At 46.7% G+C, this 22,431-nt stretch overlaps 2 protein-coding genes and 1 non-coding gene across 3 annotated transcripts; 1 reads left to right on the top strand and 2 right to left on the bottom strand.

Annotated features, from left to right (window-relative positions):
- The first annotated feature begins 5,406 nt into the window (after positions 1–5,406).
- Positions 5,407–6,063, top strand: LOC137319389 (histone H1-like). The gene has a single exon (XM_067981618.1). It carries the CDS (start codon positions 5,407–5,409, stop codon positions 6,061–6,063), a length of 657 nt encoding a protein of 218 aa, XP_067837719.1.
- Positions 6,064–13,022: 6,959 nt separating this feature from the next.
- Positions 13,023–21,605, bottom strand: LOC137319390 (zinc finger protein 585A-like; the record flags this gene model as incomplete). The annotated part of the gene is made up of 1 exon (XM_067981619.1): positions 13,023–21,605. A coding segment is annotated over one exon (1,766 nt), but the record flags the coding sequence as incomplete, so codon positions are not given.
- Positions 16,334–16,407, bottom strand: trnat-agu (transfer RNA threonine (anticodon AGU)). The gene has a single exon. It is a non-coding gene; the product is annotated as a tRNA-Thr (tRNA).
- Positions 21,606–22,431: the final 826 nt, after the last annotated feature.

Genomic DNA, 22,431 nt, shown 5'->3' on the forward strand with positions numbered 1-22,431 from the left:
CACGGGACACCTTGGGACACTGATTCTCTGATAGTTTACTGGGTAAAGGCCCTGATCCCTGGTCTGTGCTGATTCTCTGATCGTTTACTGGGTAAAGGCCCTGATCCCTGGTCTGTGCTGATTCTCTGATAGTTTACTGGGTAAAGGCCCTGATCCCTGGTCTGTGCTGATTCTCTGATAGTTTACTGGGTAAAGGCCCTGATCCCTGGTCTGTGCTGATTCTCTGATAGTTTACTGGGTAAAGGCCCTGATCCCTGGTCTGTGCTGATTCTATGATAGTTTAGTGGGATTCATTCCGTATCTGTCAGTCTCTGGTACTGTGTGAGAGTGTGGGATTCATTCTGTATCTCTCAGTCTCTGGTACTGTGTGTGAGTGGGATTCATTCTGTATCTCTCAGTCTCTGGTACTGTATGTTAGTGTGTGATTCATTCTGTATTTCTCAGTCTCTGGTACTGTGTGAGAGTGTGGGATTCATTCTGTATCTCTCAGTCTCTGGTACTGTGTGAGAGTGTGGGATTCATTCTGTATCTGTCAGTCTCTGGTACTGTGTGAGAGTGTGGGATTCATTCTGTATCTGTCAGTCTCTGGTACTGTGTGAGAGTGTGGGATTCATTCTGTATCTCTGTCTCTGGTACTGTGTGTGAGTGTGGGATTCATTCTGTATCTGTCAGTCTCTGGTACTGTGTGAGAGTGTGGGATTCATTCTGTATCTCTCAGTCTCTGGTACTGTGTGTGAGTGTGGGATTCATTCTGTATCTGTCAGTCTCTGGTACTGTGTGTGAGTGTGGGATTCATTCTGTATCTGTCAGTCTCTGGTACTGTGTGTGAGTGTGGGATTCATTCTGTATCTCTCAGTCTCTGGTACTGTGTGAGAGTGTGGGATTCATTCTGTATCTCTCAATCTCTGGTACAGTGTGTGAGTGTGGGATTCATTCTGTATCTGTCAGTCTCTGGTACTGTGTGTGAGTGTGGGATTCATTCTGTATCTGTCAGTCTCTGGTAGTGTGTGAGAGTGTGGGATTCATTCTGTATCTCTCAGTCTCTGGTACTGTGTGCGAGTGTGGGATTCATTCTGTATCTGTCAGTCTCTGATACTGTGTGTGAACTTGGGATTGATTCTCTATCTTGTCAGCAGTGTGTGTGAGAGTTTGTGATTCATTCTTTATATGCAGTCTCTCATACTGTGTGTTAGTGTGGGATTCTTTCGGTATCTGTCAGTCCATGTGAGTGTGGGACTCATTCTGTATATACAGTCCCCAGTACTGTATGTGGGAGTTGAATTCATCCTAAATATGCAGTTACTCATACTGCATGTTAGTGTGGGATTCATACTGTACCTATCAGTCCCTGGTACTTGATGAGAGTGTGGGATTAACTCTGTGTCTGTCAGTCTCTAGTACTGTATGTGAGTTTGGGATTCCTTCTGTATCTGTGAGTGTTGGATTCATTCTGTGTCTGTGTGTCTCTGGTACTGTATCTGAATGTGAGTTTCATTCTGTATCTGTACGTAATTATTCTCTCAGATTACATTATTGCGTTCAATACTTTAGCTTTAATATCTTAATGTTTGAAGAGTTTTACTCCTTATTTAATTTGTAAATATGGACGAACTTTAGGATTTAATGTTGGAGGTTTTAATCAGATAATTTGTGTGCTTTTTGGACTACTATTAAATCTGCATCTCTGTGAGTAATATTGTGGATGATAATGACTCTTTCAAACTGATAAGGTGACATTTTTGAATTGGTTTGTAATGTGTAGATCAGTCTGTAGAAATGGAATACTGTATCCTTCAGTCTAATATTGTATGAGATTTTTGGACTGGTATATAATGTGTATCTCAGTCTGCACTAATAGAATTGATACTCTATCTTTAAATTTCATTCTACGAGTGCATTCTGAACAGGTATCTAATTTGCTTCTCAGGTTTGCTATCTTTCAGTATTTCTCAATCGATACTGTACGTGAGGTTTGGATTTGTCTGCAATTTGTAGCAAATGGTTCACTTTTCGAATGGATATTGCATGTATTAAAGTCATGTGTGTGAGAGTTCTGGGATAGTATTCAATTGGAATCTCGGGTACATTATTGGGATTCATTCTGTCCCTTTCAATCGGATACCATGTGTGATTTCTCTCTGGTGTTTAATTCGTAGCTGTGTTGCCCTATTGTGAGATTGACACAGTGCCTTTCAATCTGAGAGTGTGATTTTGGACTGGGATTTTTGTATCTACCTGTCAGCGGGACAGTGTTCGGGGCAAATGGAACAGTGTCTGCCTCACCCGCTCTGTTTGAATGTTGGATTGAAATTGTGTCTCTGGAACTTGGGATCAGTGTGGGACTGAGTACTTCTACTGTCTGAGACTGTGGAACTGATGACCTGTCTGTGTCTCTGTGCTCTGTGGGTGATAATGTACCTCCTGTGTGTGAGAAGGAGCTGGCTGCACTCCTCCTTGTGCCTCGGGTGGAGGAAACATCACATTCATTCTGGATCATTCAAGGATTCGCCTGTGGAAAGAAAATGATCTCTTGTAACTCAAGAACAGGTGAGGTTGAAAATGGAAAAGTGATCAGTTTAATATCTCTGCTAATGATCATTTTGAATATCGACAAATGAAAACCAGTGATACAAACAGTGTCAGTGTCTGACTCCACTGCAGCACTCAGCTTCTGCACACCAGGTGTGTTGGGCTGTTTTACAACAATTTAGTGACATCCAGACACAACCCAACCCCTGCACTGATCCATGAATGGGACTACCCGATGGGGCAGGGACCTTTGTCCAGGTCAGGTTTCTCATCCCCTCTCCCATGGGACTAACCGTTCAACCGAAAATAAACAGCCGCTGTTTAAATTGTGTCCTTCACACTTCTCACCTGGTGCCTGCAATAGATGCTCTTTGTATAACTCCCCACATCCTTACTGTCCGGCTCTGTTCCCACTCTTCACTGTCCAATAACAATAAACAGGGTGAGACTGGAACTAAACCAGGACCATTCACTCCTGGTTTGGGGAGTGAAAGCAGCAATGGTTTTAATAGCAGGTTCTTCCCATTCTCTCTCCCTTCCCCTGGACACACCCTGTCCACACACAGCCCGAGAATGACCTCTCCCTTCCCCCCTCTCACTCCATGTTCCGGGACCAGTTCCTGATCCACTCCGCCTCTTACAAACAGCCCCCGGACTCACCCTGCCCTTCCCCCGGACTCAATGCCGATCTCTGAGCCCATCTGCGGACACGGTCCCGGAGCGATGAGCTGCTGTAACGAGGCTGCTCTTTGCTCCCTTCCCCCGGGGGCCGTGATCTCTCCATTCCCGCCTGTCTGAGCAAAGGAAGTGGGTCTGGGGGAAAGGTCAGAGGGAATGGGCTCCACAGGCAGTGCAGGAACAGGCACCAGAATGGGAAACAGATGGGATTCCACCAGTGCCTAACGCTGGAATCCAGACTGACTTTACAATCTCCAACTATTAAACTCGAGGTTTCCATCCCTGCTGTTTCTCTCGGGCTCTTTTGATGGGAAAGAGTCTTTCAGAGATAAAGTGAGCGGCTGTGGAATGAGCCAATGGGTTCTGTTCATTCTTGGCTCCCTTACTGATAAAGTGACGTTTGACTCCGAAACTGGAGGGAGGATTCCTCAAACCAATCCTGGAGAAACGGGGGAGGAAAGTGGGAGTCGGTGTATTTGCTGGGACCGTGTAGGATTAATATCAGGCAGCAACAGTCCCAGTTTATTTCAATCGGAGTGAAACTCTCGGTCACTGAGAGTAATACAGAACGGCCCTGAGCTGCAAGATTGCAGAGGGGACAACATGCAAGAGAGGGTTAAATGTGTGACACTGTCCCTGAGAGTGGGATTAATAATGTGTCTGTCTCTGAAATAATATCAGTGAGAGATGAGACTGCATCTTCTGTCACTCCACCTTGGAATAGAAATTGGAATGGAATATTTTCCAATTTGTTACTCTGTGTGAACAGGACATTACAGGTCAGTTTCTCTCTCTCTCTTTACTGTTATTGAGCTTGAGACAGACACACTGATAGGAAGCGTAAGGCTGATACTGTGCCTGTCTGTATCTCTCTCTCTGGCGCTGTACATGAAGGTGGGATACTATTTGTTGAGTGTGAAACGGACATACTGATGGGAAGTGTGAGACTGATACTGTTTCTGTGTGCGTGTCTCTGTCTGTCTGTTTATCTGTATTTCTCTCTCTCTAGCACTGTAAATGAAAGCGGGATACTGTTACTGAGCGTAATATGGACACCCTGTTGGAAGGTAAAGACTGATTCTGTGTCTGTGAACAGACCTCCGGTGCAGTTGGTGAGACGGTCACTGTCCCTTCTATTATGTATGAGACGGATTAACGGTGCATTTATCAGTCTCCAGTCCAGTATGCAAAGGAGGAGAGAAACAGCCTGTAACTGTCTGACACTGGACTGTCTGTGAGAGTTGAATTTATTCAGTAACGAGCCGTCTCTGGGTGTTGAGAATGGGACGGATAGGACACCAGTTAATATTGTCTGTCAGTCAGTTTAGGAGGAGAGAGAAACACAGAGAGACTGGAGGAGCCCAGAGCGGATAATTTGTAATATCGTCTTAACCGAACATATTTCAGTGTGCGAACAATATAATCATGTAAAACCAGATGTGGATTATCACAGTCACAGCTGTGATTGACTCCTGCCCCTGAATCTGGGGAGCGCCGGCCTCTGAGTGTTTAACAGTTACTGAGCGGGGAAACTACAACTTACCCCCGAGAATCCGCAGCACAGGCCGAGCGGGGAGGAAAGCCTGTCCCGGGAATTGTCAATCTGGCGAGCAGTTTGTCCTGTGAATGTGAAGATGTGAAGATTGGGTCAGAGAGAGTGTGTTAAAGGGGCGGGCGGGTTAGATTAATGTCACTGTGTTTGTGTGGCCGGACTCATCGCCGGATTTCCAAGTCCATTTTGAGTAAAATAATAAAAAATCCCTGTCAAAGGATCGCCCTCCTCCCCTGCCGAGCTCCGAAATGGAAATTTAAGGTAAAGTTTTCGTAAAATTCAAGATTTCAGCCGAAAAACGGAGATCATGTCAGCGATCGGGTGAGAGAGCGTGATCAGAGCAGCAATGAAACGGGTTAAAATCGAAACTGGTGCTTTTAATTCCAGTGAAAGTTTTTCGACAGCAAACATTCCGGTGTTAGAGATGGGAAGGGGCTGGTCTGGGACTCTGGAGTGCCCGATTTTAATTGGAATCGGGGAGATTAAGAGGAGAGAGAAACACAGAGAGGCTGGAGGGGCCGGGAGCTGACAGCAGGGTGTCTCCGCCCCGTCCGCTCTGTGCCTTTAAGTTGCTCTGTGCCGCCGCCTCTCGTTTCATTTCTGACCCAGCTCTGACTGTCAGTGAGATTTTCCACAGAGTCCCGGAGATGACAGATACTGCAGCCGCCGAAACGGCACCTCCAGCCGCCGCCGCTCAAACCAATGCTCCGAAGATGAAGAAGGCGGTTCACCGACCCAGGACAGCCGGTCCCAAATTGAGCGAACAGATCCTCAAGATTGTGGCGGATTGCAAGGATCGCAAGGGGATCTCCCTGGCCGCGATAAAGAAGGTTCTGGCGACCAAAGGCCTGGATGTGGAGAAGCTCCGGTCCCAGATCAAATTAAGTATCAAGAGAAATGTGGAAAAAGGCTCCCTGGTGCAGATCAAGGGCACGGGCGCCTCGGGCTCCTTCAGAGTCGCTAAGAAGGAAACCCAGGGAAAAGTGGGAAAGAAGGTGAAGAAACAAGGAACCAAGAAATCTCCCGGAAAGAAACCAGCGGCAACGAAAACAGCAGCCAAGAAATTAACGGCAAAGAAAGCAGCGGCCAAGAAATCTCCCGGAAAGAAACCAGCCGCCAAGAAATCTCCCGGAAAGAAACCAGCCGCCAAGAAAAAGGCGGCGAAATCCCCAATTAAGAAGAAAGCGGCGGCGAAGAAGCCCAAGACCCCCAAGCCGGTGAAGGCGAAGAAGGGAGAAAAACCGAGGGCCAAGCCCAAGCCGAGGTCAGCAAAGCCCAAGAAAGCAGCGGGCAAAAAGAAGTGAAAAATCAAGTGCAACTTGTGACCATCTGAAGCCAACGGCTCTTCTCAGAGCCACCCAGGTCTCTCAGAAAAGAGCTGATCCCGGAATCAGATGATTCCTGTCCCGGGGCCGGGCTCAGGTTTCAGATACAAATCATTTCCAATAAACCCAGGGTCCTGGTGACTCGCTGACATTCGCTGCCCCGGCCCCACTCCCACTGTCTGGAATAAAATGGAGAGAATGGGATGTCCGGGCCGGGCCTCACTGGAACTGGCGGGTGTTCGGCTCCAGTCCCAGTTCATTGTTTTCACAGATTCAGGGCGAGAGTCGGTGACAGGGTAAAACTGGCGGAGATCCGCCGCAATCACAATTCAAACCCCAACACATGAGATTCTTCAGATCAGCGGGAATAAAGTGTTTGTAAACTGCTGAACCCGTCTGGGAGGGGATGTGTGGGGAGATCGAATCGGGTCTGGGACTGAAATGGGAGGAGGCGGGTGGACTTGTTACAGAAGGGACTGTATTTAGGCAGGAATATTACTGACTGTTGATTGTAACGGGGCTTATTTAAAGGCTCCGTGTTTCTGGGAATCCTTGAATATGAAGCCCGAGTCTGTAAGGGTTTGTGCGGAGCGCTGTGTTTCGGTTCAATGATCGAGAAACGGTTTGAAATTGGCGGGAGGAGAAAGCTGGAGGTGGAGCTGGAAGATCAGAGGCCGCTCTCCGCTCTGTCCATCACTCTGACTCTCTCCTCCCCTCTCTGTCCATCACTCTGACTCTCTCCTCCCCTCTCTGTCCATCACTCTGACTCTCTCCTCCCCTCTCTGTTTAATATCTCACTCTCTCTCCTCCCCTCCCTGTTTAATATCTCACTCTCTCTCCTCCCCTCCCTGTTTAATATCTCACTCTGTCTCCTCCCCTCTCTGTTTAATATCTCACTCTCTCTCCTCCCCTCTCTGTTCAATATCTCACTCTCTCTCCTCCCTTCTCTGTTTAATATCTCACTCTGTCTCCTCCCCTCTCTGTTCAATACCTCACTCTCTCTCCTCCCCTCTCTGTTTAATATCTCACTCTCTCTCCTCCCCTCCCTGTTTAATATCTCACTCTCTCTCCTCCCCTCTCTGTTTAATATCTCACTCTCTCTCCTCCCCTCTCTGTTTAATATCTCACTCTCTCTCCTCCCTTCTCTGTTTAATATCTCACTCTGTCTCCTCCCCTCTCTGTTCAATACCTCACTCTCTCTCCTCCCCTCTCTGTTTAATATCTCACTCTGTCTCCTCCCCTCTCTGTTTAATATCTCACTCTCTCTCCTCCCCTCTCTGTTTAATATCTCACTGTCTCTCCTCCACTCTCTGTTTAATATCTCACTCTCTCTCCTCCCCTCTCTGTTCAATATCTCACTCTCTCTCCTCCCCTCTCTGTTTAATATCTCACTCTGTCTCCTCCCCTCTCTGTTTAATATCTCACTCTCTCTCCTCCCCTCTCTGTTTAATATCTCACTCTCTCTCCTCCCCTCAATCTTTCATCCTGTGCATGTTACAGACAGGTCAGGCTGCATAAAAAGGGAACCAGCATAAGTTCGTTATTCATTCAGCAGCGATCTGAGTGAAGAATCATCATGTCTGGCCGAGGTAAAGGAGGCAAAGGACTGGGCAAAGGTGGAGCCAAGCGGCACCGGAAAGTGCTCCGTGATAACATCCAGGGGATCACCAAACCAGCCATCCGCCGCCTGGCTCGCCGTGGCGGTGTCAAGCGGATCTCGGGTCTGATCTACGAGGAAACCCGCGGGGTGCTGAAGGTTTTCCTGGAGAATGTGATCAGGGACGCGGTCACCTACACTGAACACGCCAAGCGCAAGACGGTCACTGCCATGGATGTGGTGTACGCTCTGAAACGGCAGGGCCGCACTCTCTGTGGATTCGGCGGCTGAACAACTCGACCCTTTCTGAGCCGCCCACCGCCTCACAGAGAGAGCACTGACCTGGGAACGGGGAGAGGAAAGATCTGGGAGTGGGGAAGCAGTTTCCGATATTTAATTAGTATGGGGAGATTCCCCAACACTCGGTACAGGGAGATCAGGAACAACGGCCGGGGTTCTCGGCCATCCCGAGAGAAGGAGCGGAATTCCCGGTTTCACGGTATAAATGAACAGGCGGGGATACAGAATCTTTCCCCAGACATTACATCCTCCGCTCAGAGTAAAATCCCTCCTCACTCCCTCTCCCGCTGTGTCCTCTCTGCTCGCTCTTTATTTCCTGCCCTCATTCAATGATCAGTTCGATGTGAAGTTTCTGTTTGAGGAGCGGTTCAGCGGGCCGGAACTGGCGGGATTTTTGAAATTGAAGCTGGACTTTACAGACAGATCAGAGAATGAAGCGGAATGTGAAACAGCCTGAGATTTGAGCTGAGGAGTGGGAAATAATGGAGATTATAAAGAGAGAGATTCTTAAATTGCTGGAGGGAAATTAGATTTTCTTCAAACTGTTTTTTGATGCTCTGAAATTGGCGGGCTTTTTGAAATTGAAGATTAATTTCAGCTCAGCCAATTGGGGCCCAAAACCTCCCGCCGGGTCGGTCTGACCGTCAGAGCTCGGTTCAAACCTGCCCATCAAATTCCCGGACTGGTCCCTCCCTGACTGGGGGTGAGACTGCAGCCATTCACAGGCCAGGGCTGGTCCCTCACAGACACTTTAAAAGGCGGCCCCAGAGCGCGCCCTTCCTATTAACAGTCTCTGTGTCTCAGGTTGTGTTGAGATCTGTTCAGAAAATGGCCAGGACCAAGCAGACAGCGCGTAAATCGACCGGAGGGAAAGCTCCTCGCAAACAGTTGGCGACCAAAGCGGCCCGGAAGAGCGCTCCAGCCACGGGCGGAGTGAAGAAGCCTCATCGCTCCAGAGCCGGCACTGTGGCTCTGAGGGAGATCCGCCGCTACCAGAAATCCACCGAGCTGCTGATCCGCAAACTGCCCTTCCAGCGCCTGGTGCGAGAGATCGCTCAGGTCTTCAAGACAGACCTGCGCTTCCAGAGCTCGGCCGTCATGGCCCTGCAGGAGGCCAGCGAGGCTTACCTGGTGGGGCTGTTTGAGGACACCAACCTGTGCGCCATCCACGCCAAGCGAGTCACCATCATGCCCAAAGACATCCAGCTGGCCCGCCGCATCCGCGGGGAGCGCGCCTCAACCCGACCCGGCTTCAGCACCGAGAGCAACAAAGGCTCTTTTCAGAGCCACCAAATGGGCGGTGGAAAGAGCTCTGATCTCCTGGGTTGAAATGGTGGGACAGTGTCGATGAAAAATTTACTTAAACGGGAAGTTCATGAAGGGAGGGAGCGGATGGCAGGCGGGGCCCGACTAGTATTTATAAACTATCCATATCATAGGCCGTTATAACACCAGAGAGAGTTCGGAGTCGAGCTGATCTGTGAGGTTTCGGGCAGGTACAGTAACAGTTAAATATCCACAAAGACCAGACCCAGACAGACAAGGGGGACAATTCCAGACTCACCAAGAGCAGGAATTTGAAACGGACACAGTTTAATTTCCACACATCACACCCAGGATTGGAGGGAGGTGAATTCCACTCATACTGCACAGACTGAGTCCCATCATCACATCCAGTGCCACGTTTAGACACGGAAAGTTCTGGAAACAGGTCCAGAAAGGTCTGATTTCGATCCTACTCTTTCACATCAGGTATCTCCACCCCCAGTGTCAATCTAACTCGGACATATGGACAGGGAGAGGCTCGTGCACTTGGCAAAGTCCAAGAGATGCAAGTTCCCGTTTCCAATATATGGGCAGCTTGGCTCGATTGACAGAATAAATCCCTCACTCACAGCTAATAACAGAGAAATGTCATTCACTGATTCACCAATCGCTGACACAAGAATCAACACATCCGTCACCTTCTGGCGGACAAACCTGGGGAATGGAAGTCAGACCGAGTTAGTGTTGTGGGAGGATGAGACTGTAAATAACACTTACAATAATGGCCGGAACACAATCCAGTGCTTCTTGTTGCCGATGATCAAACTCACCTGGTATTTCTGGATCCCACCCGCCCAGTTTAATGAACTGATTATTTTGTGTCTCATTTCCGATACAATCTGCAAAATTCAACCGATTGGAGATTGTTGACATCTACTGTCCGGAAGCGAGATAATTTGTATTTAACAAGATATCGTTAGTTTCTAACTAATGGTTTTATTATTAAATTAAGCTCTGATTCGCTTCAGACAGTAACCAGCCCTTTCAGAGATACAGTGGGTGGCTCTGAAAAGAGCCTTTGGGTTATCAGATTAAATCTTGGCCGCTTTACTTGCTCTTGGAGCTCACATTGCTGGTTTTCTTCGGCAGCAGCACGGCCTGGATATTAGGCAGCACCCCGCCCTGAGCGATGGTCACCCGTCCCAGCAGCTTGTTGAGCTCCTCGTCGTTGCGGATGGCCAGCTGCAGGTGTCTGGGGATGATGCGGGCCTTCTCTGTCCTCCTAAACTGACTGACAGACAATATTAACTGGTGTCCTATCCGTCCCATTCTCAACACCCAGAGACGGCTCGTTACTGAATAAATTCAACTCTCACAGACAGTCCAGTGTCAGACAGTTACAGGCTGTTTCTCTCCTCCTTTACTTACAGGACTGGAGACTGATAAATGCCCCGTCAGACCGGCTCACACATAATAGAAGGGACAGTGACCGTCTCACCAACTGCACCGGAGGTCTGTTCACAGACACAGAATCAATCTTTACCTTCCAACAGGGTGTCCATTTTACGCTCAGTCACAGTATCCCACTTCCATTTACAGCCCGAGAGAGAGAGAAAGACAGACAGACAGATAAACAGACAGACAGAGACACGCACACAGAAACAGTCTCAGTCTCACACTTCCCATCAGTATGTCCGTTTCACACTCAGGAAATAGTATCCCACCTTCATGTACAGCGCCAGAGAGAGACAGGCACAGTATCCGCCTTACGCTTCCTATCAGTGTGTCTGTCTTTCGCTCAGGAACAGTATCCCACCTTCATGAGCTGTTCAAAAGAGAGAGAGAAACTGACCTATAATGTCCTGTTTTCACCCAGTAACAAATTGGAAAATATTCCTTTCCAATTTCTATTCCAAGGTGGAGTGACAGAAGATGCAGTCTCATCTCTCACTGATATTATTTCAGAGACAGACACATTATTAATCCCACTCTCAGGGACAGTGTCACACATTTAACCCTCTCTTGCATGTTGTCCCCTCTGCAATCTTGCAGCTCAGGGCCGTTCTGTATTACTCTCAGTGACCGAGAGTTTCACTCCGATTGAAATAAACTGGGACTGTTGCTGCCTGATATTAATCCTACACGGTCCCAGCAAATACACCGACTCCCACTTTCCTCCCCCGTTTCTCCAGGATTGGTTTGAGGAATCCTCCCTCCAGTTTCGGAGTCAAACGTTACTTTATCAGTAAGGGAGCCAAGAATGAACAGAACCCATTGGCTCATTCCACAGCCGCTCACTTTATCTCTGAAAGACTCTTTACCATCAAAAGACCCCGAGAGAAACAGCAGGGATGGAAACCTCGAGTTTAATAGTTGGAGATTGTAAAGTCAGTCTGGATTCCAGCGTTAGGCACTGGTGGAATCCCATCTGTTTCCCATTCTGGTGCCTGTTCCTGCACTGCCTGTGGAGCCCATTCCCTCTGACCTTTCCCCCAGACCCACTTCCTTTGCTCAGACAGGCGGGAATGGAGAGATCACGGCCCCCGGGGGAAGGGAGCAAAGAGCAGCCTCGTTACAGCAGCTCATCGCTCCGGGACCGTGTCCGCAGATGGGCTCAGAGATCCGCATAGAGTCAAGGGGGAAGGGCAGGGGGAGTCCGGGGGCTGTTTGTAAGAGGCGGAGTGGATCAGGAACTGGTCCCGGAACATGGAGTGAGAGGGGGGAAGGGAGAGGTCATTCTCGGGCTGTGTGTGGACAGGGTGTGTCCAGGGGAAGGGAGAGAGAATGGGAAGAACCTGCTATTAAAACCATTGCTGCTTTCTCTCCCCAAACCAGGAGTGAATGGTCCTGGTTTAGTTCCAGTCTCACCCTGTTTATTGTTATTGGACAGTGAAGAGTGGGAACAGAGCCGGACAGTAAGGATGTGGGGAGTTATACAAAGAGCATCTATTGCAGGCATCAGGTGAGAAGTGTGAAGGACACAATTTAAACAGCGGCTGTTATGTTTCGGTTGAACGGTTAGTCCCATGGGAGAGGGGATTAGAAACCTGACCTGGACAAAGGTCCCTGCCCCATCGGGTGGTCCCATTCATGGATCAGTGCAGGGGTTGGGTTGTGTCTGGATGTCACTAAATTGTTGTAAAACAGCCCAACACACCTGGTGTGCAGAAGCTGAGTGCTGCAGTGGAGTCAGACACTGACACTGTTTGTATCACTGGTTTTCATTTGTGGATATTCAAAATGATTATTAACAGATATTAAACTGATAACTACCTCACATGTTCTTGAGTAACGAGAGATAATTTTCTTTCCACAGGCGAATCCATGAATGATCCAGAATGAATGTGATGTTTCCTCCACCCAAGGCACAAGGAGGAGTGCAGCCAGCTCCTTCTCACACACAGGAGGTACATTATCACCCACAGAGCACAGAGACACAGACAGGTCATCAGTTCCACAGTCTCAGACAGTAGAAGTAGTCAGTCCCACACTGATCCCAAGTTCCAGAGACACAATTTCAATCCAACATTCAAACAGAGCGGGTGAGGCAGACACTGTTCCATTTGCCCCGAACTCTGTCCCGCTGACAGGCAGATACAAAAATCCCAGTCCAAAATCACACTCTCAGATTGAAAGGCACTGTGTCAATCTCACAATAGGGCAACATAGCTACGAATTAAATACCAGAGAGAAATCACACATGGTACCCGATTGAAAGGGACAGAATGAATCCCAATAATGTACCCGAGATTCCAATTGAATACTATCCCAGAACTCTCACACACATGACTTTAATACATGAAATATCCATTCGAAAAGTGAACCATTTGCTACAAATTGCAAACAAATCCAAACCTCACGTACAGTATCGATTGAGAAATACTGAAAGATAGTAAACCTGAGAAACAAATTCGATACCTGTTCAGAATGCACTCGTTGAATGAAATTTAACGATAGAGTATCAATTCTATTAGTGCAGACTGAGATACACATTATATACCAGTCCAAAAATCTCATACAATATTAGACTGAAAGATACAGTATCAATTCCATTTCTACAGACTGATCTCCACATTACAAACCTATTCAAAACTGTTCCCTTATCCGTTTGAAAGATTCATTATCATCCACAATAGTACTCACAGAGATACAGATTTAATAGTAGTCCAAAAAGCACACAAATTATCTGATTAAAACCTCCAACATTAAATCCTAAAGTGTGTCCATATTTACAAATTAAATTAGGAGTAAAACTCTTCAAACATTAAGATATTAAAGCTAAAGTATTGAACGCAATAATGTAATCTGAGAGAATAATTACGTACAGATACAGAATGAAACTCATATTCAGATACAGTACCAGAGACACACAGACACAGAATGAATCCAACACTCACAGATACAGAAGGAATCCCAAACTCACATACAGTACTAGAGACTGACAGACACAGAGTTAATCCCACACTCTCATCAAGTGCCAGGGACTGATAGGTACAGTATGAATCCCACACTAACATGCAGTACGAGTAACTGCATATTTAGGATGAATTCAACTCTCATATGCAGTACTGGGGACTGTATATACAGAATGAGTCCCACACTCACATGGAGAAACAGAGACTGACAGATACCAAAAGAATCCCACACTAACACACAGTATGAGAGACTGCATATAAAGAATGAATCACAAACTCTCACACACACTGCTGACAAGATACAGAATCAATCCCAAGTTCACACACAGTATCAGAGACTGACAGATACAGAATGAATCCCACACTCACACACAGTACCAGAGTTTGAGAGATACAGAATGAATCCCACACTCTCACACAGTACCAGAGACTGACAGATACAGAATGAATCCCACACTCACACACAGTACCAGAGACTGACAGATACAGAATGAATCCCACACTCACACACAGTACCAGAGATTGAGAGATACAGAATGAATCCCACACTCGCACACTGTACCAGAGAATGACAGATACAGAATGAATCCCACATTCACACACAGTACCAGAGATTGAGAGATACAGAATGAATCCCACATTCACACACAGTACCAGAGATTGAGAGATACAGAATGAATCTCACACTCACATACTGTATCAGTGAGTGACAGATACAGAATGAATCCCACACTCGCACACTGTACCAGAGACTGAGAGATACAGAATGAATCCCACTAAACTATCAGAGAATCAGCACAGACCAGGGATCAGGGCCTTTACCCAGTAAACTATCAGAGAATCAGCACAGACCAGGGATCAGGGCCTTTACCCAGTAAACTATCAGAGAATCAGTGTCCCAAGGTGTCCCGTGCGCAATCCTGTCGGAGAAAATTCAGTGCTCCCACCGCCGGGTGGTTCCATTCCCAATCAGGGAATTAACTTTAACACGAGTTATGAACTTAATAAATAATTACATGAAGCTAATTAAACCGTTCGTAGTTGAATGACTGTTTTAATCACCATTAATCAACCGATAACTTTCTCTTTCAGACTGAAGGAGATGCTGACGTGGTTACCGAGAGACAGTCAAAACTTTAATAAGATTTTTGTGCTTTGCATGTGATGAAATTTCATCATTTTACAGACTGCATCTTTAGAGTGGGATTAAAAACTCAGCGCAGCCGTTGTTAAATTTAACATTAACAGGCAATTGTCGCCGTTTATCACAGGAACGCCCGAACCGGTTCTCCGATGAAGATGAAAGTAACGCAACGGGGAACATCTAATCCAACACTAAAGGCATCGGGCTGTGATAAAAATCCCCACCGTTTTGCTTTTCCAAAATAAAGGGTGTGACATTTATTCTCTGAAAATAGAAACAGTCTGGTCTCACTCACTGCAGTAACCTCTCTGTCACAGCGAACCAGCTCTCCTACTGCGAGTGTGACCTCCCTTTGGGCCTTTCAGGGGTTTGTCTGTCAAGATGAATTGTGATTTCCCTGAAGCCAATGTTCCATTCCTTTATATGATTCATGTGCCTGATTTCCGACTGCAGGGTAAATGGTGAAATATCAGCCCTGCTCAGCCGGCAATGATCACGGTACATTTTCTTGCAGACAAAGCACACATTGAAACCCTGGAACTTTGAGGCGATGAATCCTGAGGAAAAATATAATAAGGACTCGAATCATCAAACTTTTGCGCCACCGAGACAAGCGGAAAAGCCCGATGCTAAATGTGTAATTCCATGAGCTAAACGTTGAGACTGCAGGAGCCCATATAACAGCTGTCTACTATCAGTTCACTTTTGCAAAATGAATGGTTGAAACTTGCAGGAGTGAAAATCCAACGAGCCGGTCTTCACTCTTAAACCAGCAACTGTGAAGTTAAGAGAAACATGCCGGAGAAATACTCGATTTCAGCGCGGTGACACTGGGCCAGAGTAAAGCTCAGTTAATATGATCGCCGAGTGGCCAGAGGGTGGATTTGGAATTCCTGAGCGACCGCACTGTGCATTTTCCAGATCTGCTTGGAGCACCAATCCCTTCAATTCATCACTTACAGGGACAATTCGATTCGCGGTTTCTTTTCCCTGAGCTTGGCGAGATCTTAAAAATTGAAAGCGACCAATATCAGAGCTAACCTCGTCACCGACATGCTCACAGATACAGAGCGGCCACACTCTGCTTCAGTGAGATGAAAGCCCAGAGCGGTTTCAAGGTCGAATGCAATTGGAAGCAAAGCTCGTTCAATGAAAGTGCAGGTCATTGAGGTGCCTTTAAAGTCCTGATTGTTTGAACTGAACTTCTTCCGAGACCGCGTGAGATTCAGGTGGAGTGATTTGGGGACTTCTTTTCTCTCTTTGCAAAAGTCTGAACCGCAGTTCAAGGATCAAAAGTCTAGTTCCAAATTAGGGCTTCTCCAGGGTATGAACCTCGAATCGAGAATTATACCCCGACCTTAACGAGCCCAGAAACAAGAACGTATCATGGACACATTCTATGAGAGGGCTGTCTTCATAATGAAAAGGCATTTTTGAAGAGACCTCCTGATCAGTTCCATGTTGGATCCTGAACAAAACACAGCACTGTGTGCTTCTCAAATTCACTAAACACCATGAATTACACAAAGGCACCGCTGGGAGTTGAACCCAGAATCTCCTGTTTACTAGACAGGTGCTTTAACCAACTAAGCCACGGAGCCAAGTCATGGTACTGTTTCCCACCTCCTCTCATTAATATCTATCAGCTACACGTCACATTCTGTTGGGGGTTCAGACTGTTTTATCTTTGTCGATTTCGCTTGCCCGTTTCCCTGTGAATCCCGATACTGACTGCGTTTCAAGCTGTGTTTATCTTTCTGTGTCCATCAGTGCTTTGATAGACGAATGAATATTTGTGCTTCTGTTTGTTACTTTAAATAAATTCGGGATGGACAATTCTCGCTCTGACACTGAAGGACTAATTGAGCAAATTTCACAGCGAAGTGTTGTTTATTGTGGTGCTGAAACTAAAAAAAAATCGTAAGAGGAGCAAAGAGGGAAAACGAGAAAAACTTGTGAGTGAAATTAAGGACAACTTTCAAGGTTTTTACACGTACATTAAGAGAAAGAAGGGTGACTAAGAATAACGTGGGCCCTTAAAGACAGATGGAGGTGATATTGTAATTGAAAATCAGGAAATGGCAGAGTTGCTGATACTCACAGAAAAGCATGAGGATAATAAACCAGAGACACGAGGAAAACTGAAAATAAATCAAGGGGATTCAGTGTAAGTAAAATAATGGTATTGGAGAAAACAATTCGACTGAAGATAAACAAATCTCCAGGACCTGATGGTGACCATCCCAGGGGACTAAGGGGAATAGGTGAGGAAATTGTACATGTTTTAGTCATGATCGTTCAAAACTCTCTTGATTCAGGAATTGTTCCATGGATTGAAAAAATTGCCAATGTCATTCTGTTTTATATGAAGGGTAGGAGAGATAAAGCAGGAAATTATAGACCTATTAGTCTGACGTCTGTTGTGGGGAAGTGACCAGAATCTGTTTTCGGGAAAGAATGACTGAGCACTTGGATAAACATGAATTGATCAGAGAGAGCCAGCATGGATTTGTAAAGTGTAAGTCAAGTCTAACGAAACTAGTTGACCGTTTTGAAGATGTAACTAACGTGGTAAATAATGGAGTGTCTATGGGTGTTATGTGTGCATTGACTTCCAGAGACATTCGTTAAGGTTTAGCATCAGAGACTGTGAACAGAAATGAGAGCACGTGGAATTTATAGCAACCCATTGACATGGGGAGGGAGTTGGTTTGGAGGTAGGAGACAGAGAGTAGGGTTAATGGGTATGTACTCAAATTGACAGGATTTGATTAGTGGTGTCCCCCAGGGATCTGTATAAATGAGGCAGATAAAGGAATAGAGAGCGGTATATCCAGGTTTGTCGACGACACCAAGTTAGGTGGTGCAGTGAGTAGTGTAGATGGGAGCATAAAGTTATAAAGGGAAATTGAGAGATTCAGTGAGTTGGTAAAACTGTGTCAGATGGAGCTTACATAGAATTACATCGAATGTACATCACAGAAACAGGCAATTCGGCCCAACTAGACTATACCGGTGTTTATGCTGCAGACGAGCCTCCTCCAACCCCTCTTCATCTAACCCGATGAGCAAACCCGAATATTCCTTTCTCCTCCATGTGTTTATCCAGCTTCACCGTAAATGCATCCATGCAATTCGCATTAACTACTCCTTGTGGGAGCGAGCTGCACATTCTAACGACTCTCTGGATAAATATGTTTCTCTTGAATGCCAGATTGGATTTATTGATGACTATTATATTCATGGCCCTAAGTTCTGACGTCCCCACTCCCAAAAGTACAAACACCTTATCTACATCTGACCTATCAAACCCTTGCATAATCTTAAAGTCCCATATCAGGACTTCTATTTTCGATACAAAAGAGCCCCAGACTGTTCAAAGTTTCAATCTGGGGAAATGTGAGGCCATCCACTTTGGCCCTAAGCAAGATAAATCAGAGTATTTTCAAAATGGTGAGAAGCCAGGAACTGTGGGTGAGCAGAGATCCTTCGGGAAATCACGAAGAGTTGGCAGACAGGTGCAAAAAATAATTAAAATGGCTAATGGAATGTCGGCCTTTATCTCAAGGGAACTGGAATTCAAAAGGATGGAAGTTATGTTAGAATTCTATAAACTCTGCTAAGGCCACATTTAGAGCACGGCATTCAGTCCTGGGCACCAGACCTCAGGAAGGATATATTGGCCTTGCAGGAGGTGCAGCGCAGAAAGACCAGAATGATACCGGGGCTAAAATGGTAACATTATGAGGGCAAGTTGCGTGGACAAGGTTTGTATTTCCTCGTGTATAGAGGATTAAGTGGTGATGTAATTCAGGTGTTGAAGGTGATTCAATGATCCAATGGTGGGTGTGTGAGTTGGTGCTGAATCGGTCCCCTTCAGTGAAGAGAGGGTCAGCGGGCGCCTGACAGACACGGCTCGGAACGGGACTCGCTTCTCTCCGGCAGCAGCGGCTGGTTTAGAGAGATCTCTCTGTCTGCTGCTGTTACTCCGCCTCCCGCACTCTGGGAGAACTGCGGAGGTCGGTCCTCATTTTTCTCTTATGGATCCGGCTCCATCCGTTTACTGTTGACGGGAGTGCGTCTGATACCAAGTCAGTCAGAAGCGGGTGCAAATCACAACATAGGCACAGGCCCAAGGACTGGGGACTGGTTTGATATTGGGTCCTTTTTAAGGGATAGGCTGTAGAATGTTTGTATAATAATAATGATCAGAAGTAACTTTGATACAATGAAGTTTTTTTCAGTTATTTCCCATTTCCACCCTCACCAGTTTTATATAGTAACAGGTAACAATGTTTGAGGGATGTGATGTCCAGTGTTGGTGGAATCAGTGTAATTTAACTTGATACATTGAAGAATCTCTTGTCTATCCCAGGCTCTTACCTTAGGTTTAGACCCTCACCTCGTTTAAAATCGGTCACTCACTGATATAAATAAACGAGTAAGAATCCCGAACCCTCAGCGGGGATATTTGTTCCGATACTTAATGACTGTCCCAATTTCCACTGAAATTCTCAATCAGCAAATCCCAGAGGCTGTTTCGGGTTTGACAAACTGTGAAACAGATTGTTTTAAAAGCCGGAAAGAGGGAAAAACTGGTGGTTGATATGAAGTGTTATACATTATCTCTTTCTGTTTCAGATTTACAATTTCTCTTTGTGTGTTACTGACAGGAGAGGCTATAACGGAGCCCAGTGACTGGGTAACGAGCTGCACTGAGTCATTGGCCTGTGTTACAGACCGGCTCGTTGGACCTGCTCATTTCGTGAACTCGCTGGTGTCTCAGCACGTGTGATGACTGAGTGAATCCCTTCCCACACACGGAGCAGGTGAACAGTCTCTCAACCAATGGGCATGCGATGATGTGTCAGCAGTTCATTTCTGCTTTTGAGCTCTTCTCACAGTCACTGCATTAAAAGGTCACTCAATAGTGTGAACAAGTTAATGTTTCAGAAGGTGGGATGATCGAGTGAATCTCTTCCCACACACGGAGCAGGTGAAAAGTCTCTCCCCAGTGTGAGTGCGTCAATGTCTCAGCAGTTCGTTTCTGATTTTAAATCTCTTCCCACAGTCAGAACATTTAAAGGTCTCTCAGTGTGAACTCGCTGGTGTTTCAGCAGGGAGGATGACCAAGTGAATCCCTTCCCACACACAGAGCAGGTGAACGGCCCCTCTCCAGTGTGAGTGCGTTGGTGTGTCAGCAGATTAAATTTGCTTTTATACCTCTTCTCACAGTCAGAACATTTAAAAGGTCTCTCATCGGAGTGAACTCGCTGGTGTCTCAGCAGGTTGGATGGCCGAGTGAATCTCATCCCACACACGGAGCAGGTGAACGGCCTCTCCCCAGTGTGAACTCGCTGGTGTTTCAGCAGGGTGGATGACCCAGCGAATCCCTTCCCATACACAGAGCAGGAGAACGGCCTCTCCCCAGTGTGAGTGCGTTGGTGTGTCAGCAGATTAAATTTGCTTTTAAACCTCTTCTCACAGTCAGAACATTTAAAAGGTCTCTCATCGGAGTGAACTCGCTGGTGTCTCAGCAGGGTGGATGACCGAGTGAATCTCTTCTTACACACAGAGCAGGTGAACGGCCTCTCCCCAGTGTGGGTGCATTGGTGTGTCAGCAGATTACATTTGCTTTTATACCTCTTCCCACAGTCACAACATTTGAAAGGTCTCTCATCGGAGTGAACTCGCTGGTGTGTCAGGAGGGTGGATGACAGTGTGAATCTCTTCCCACACACGGAGCAGGTGAACGGCCTCTCCCCAGTGTGAACTCGCTGGTGTGTCAGAAGGTGGGATGACCGAGTGAATCCCTTCCCACACACAGAGCAGATGAACGGTCTCTCCCCAGTGTGAGTGCGTTGGTGTTTCAGCAGTTCAATTTTGCTTTTAAACCTCTTCTCACAGTCAGAACATTTAAAAGGCCTCTCCCCAGTGTGCACTCGCTGGTGTGTCAGAAGCTCAGATGACCGAGTGAATCCCTTCCCACACACAGAGCAGATAAACGGCCTCTCCCCAGTGTGAGTGCGTTGGTGTGTCAGCAGATTACTTTTGCTTTTAAACCTCTTCTCACAGTCAGAACATTTAAAAGATCTCTCATCAGAGTGAACTCGCTGGTGTGTCTGGAGGCTGGATGACCGAGTGTATCCGTTCCCACACGTGGAGCAGGTGAACGGCCTCTCCCCTGTGTGAACTCGCTGGTGTGTCAGGAGGACGGATGACTGAGTAAATCCCTTCCCACACATGGAGCAGGTGAACGGGTTCTCCCCAGAGTGAACTCGCTGGTGTGTCAGCAGGGTGGATGACTGAGTGAATCCCTTCCCACACACGAAGCAGGTGAACGGCCTCTCCCCAGTGTGGGTACACTGGTGTGTCAGCAGATTCCTTTTGCATTTAAACCTTTTCTCACAGTCAGAACATTTAAAAGGTCTCTCCCCTGTGTGAACTCGCTGGTGTGTCTGGAGGCTGGATGAAATAGTGAATCCCTTCCCACACATGGAGCAGGTGAACGGCCTCTCCCCAGTGTGAGTGCGTTGGTGTATCAGCAGATTAATTTTGCTTTTAAACCTCATCTCACAGTCAGAACATTTAAAAGGTCTCTCATCAGAGTGAACCAGCTGGTGTGTCTGGAGGCTGGATGACCGAATGAATCCCTTCCCACACACGGAGCAGGTGAACGGCCTCTCCCCAGTGTGACGGCGTCGATGAGTTTCCAGCTCTGAAGGGTAATTGAATCCCTTCCCACAGTCCCCACATTTCCACGGTTTTTCCGTGGTCCGGGTGTCCTTGTGTCTCTCCAGGTTGGACGATCAGTTGAAGCCTCGTCCACACACAGAACACGTGTACGGTTTCTCCCCGCTGTGAATGGTGCGATGTTTTTTCTGGCTGTGTAACTGGTTAAAGCTCTTTCCACAGACAGTGCACTGGAACACTCTCACTCGTGTGTGTGTCTCGGTGCTTTTCCACTCACACTGATGTTTAAAATCTTCTCCCACAGACAGAACAAACATTTCTCCTTCCACATTCAAAGGCCGATGATATTCAGGTCCTGATGAATCGAGTGACTCTGTCAGATCTTGACGTGATCTTTGGTTTGAGTTTCCCTCTGCAAATCCTCCCCTGTAAAAGGAGTTTATAAAAGTTATCACTGTAATTACAGGATAGAAATTCAGATCAGATAACTTTACATTCTATGGAACATTACTTCCTCTCTCATTACTCAAAGCTGTAAATCCCCGTCCCACACACTCTCCCTCCTCCCTGTGCTGAAATCCAAACCCATTGCATCATCTTTCAGTGGCCCTAAACCATAAGTGAAATGGTGAGAGAGAAATGTGAGAGTGAGTGTGAGTGAGAGAGTGAGTGTGAGTGTGAGAGGGTGTGAGAGAGTGTGAGTACAGCAGTGGGCTCGGTGTGGAGAATGAAGTGGGGCAGGTGGAGCATGTTTCGTGGGGCAGCAGTGATCATAATCTCATTCGGTTTAGAACAGTTATGGAAAAGGACAGGGGACAGTCAAATGTGAAAATACTTCACTGGAGGAGGGCAAATTCCAGTGAGTTAAAAAGGGATCTTGTCCAGGTGGATTGGAATCAAAAATTGGCAGGCAGAACAGTAATTGAACAGTG

The sequence above is a fragment of the Heptranchias perlo genome, unplaced genomic scaffold, assembly GCF_035084215.1.
Source record: "Heptranchias perlo isolate sHepPer1 unplaced genomic scaffold, sHepPer1.hap1 HAP1_SCAFFOLD_833, whole genome shotgun sequence".
NCBI classification, from domain to species: Eukaryota; Metazoa; Chordata; class Chondrichthyes; order Hexanchiformes; family Hexanchidae; genus Heptranchias; species Heptranchias perlo.

Bases quoted from the DNA above. Each gene is read 5' to 3' on its own strand.
- LOC137319389 (XM_067981618.1), top strand. From the start codon at position 5,407: ATGACAGATACTGCAGCCGCCGAAACGGCACCTCCAGCCGCCGCCGCT.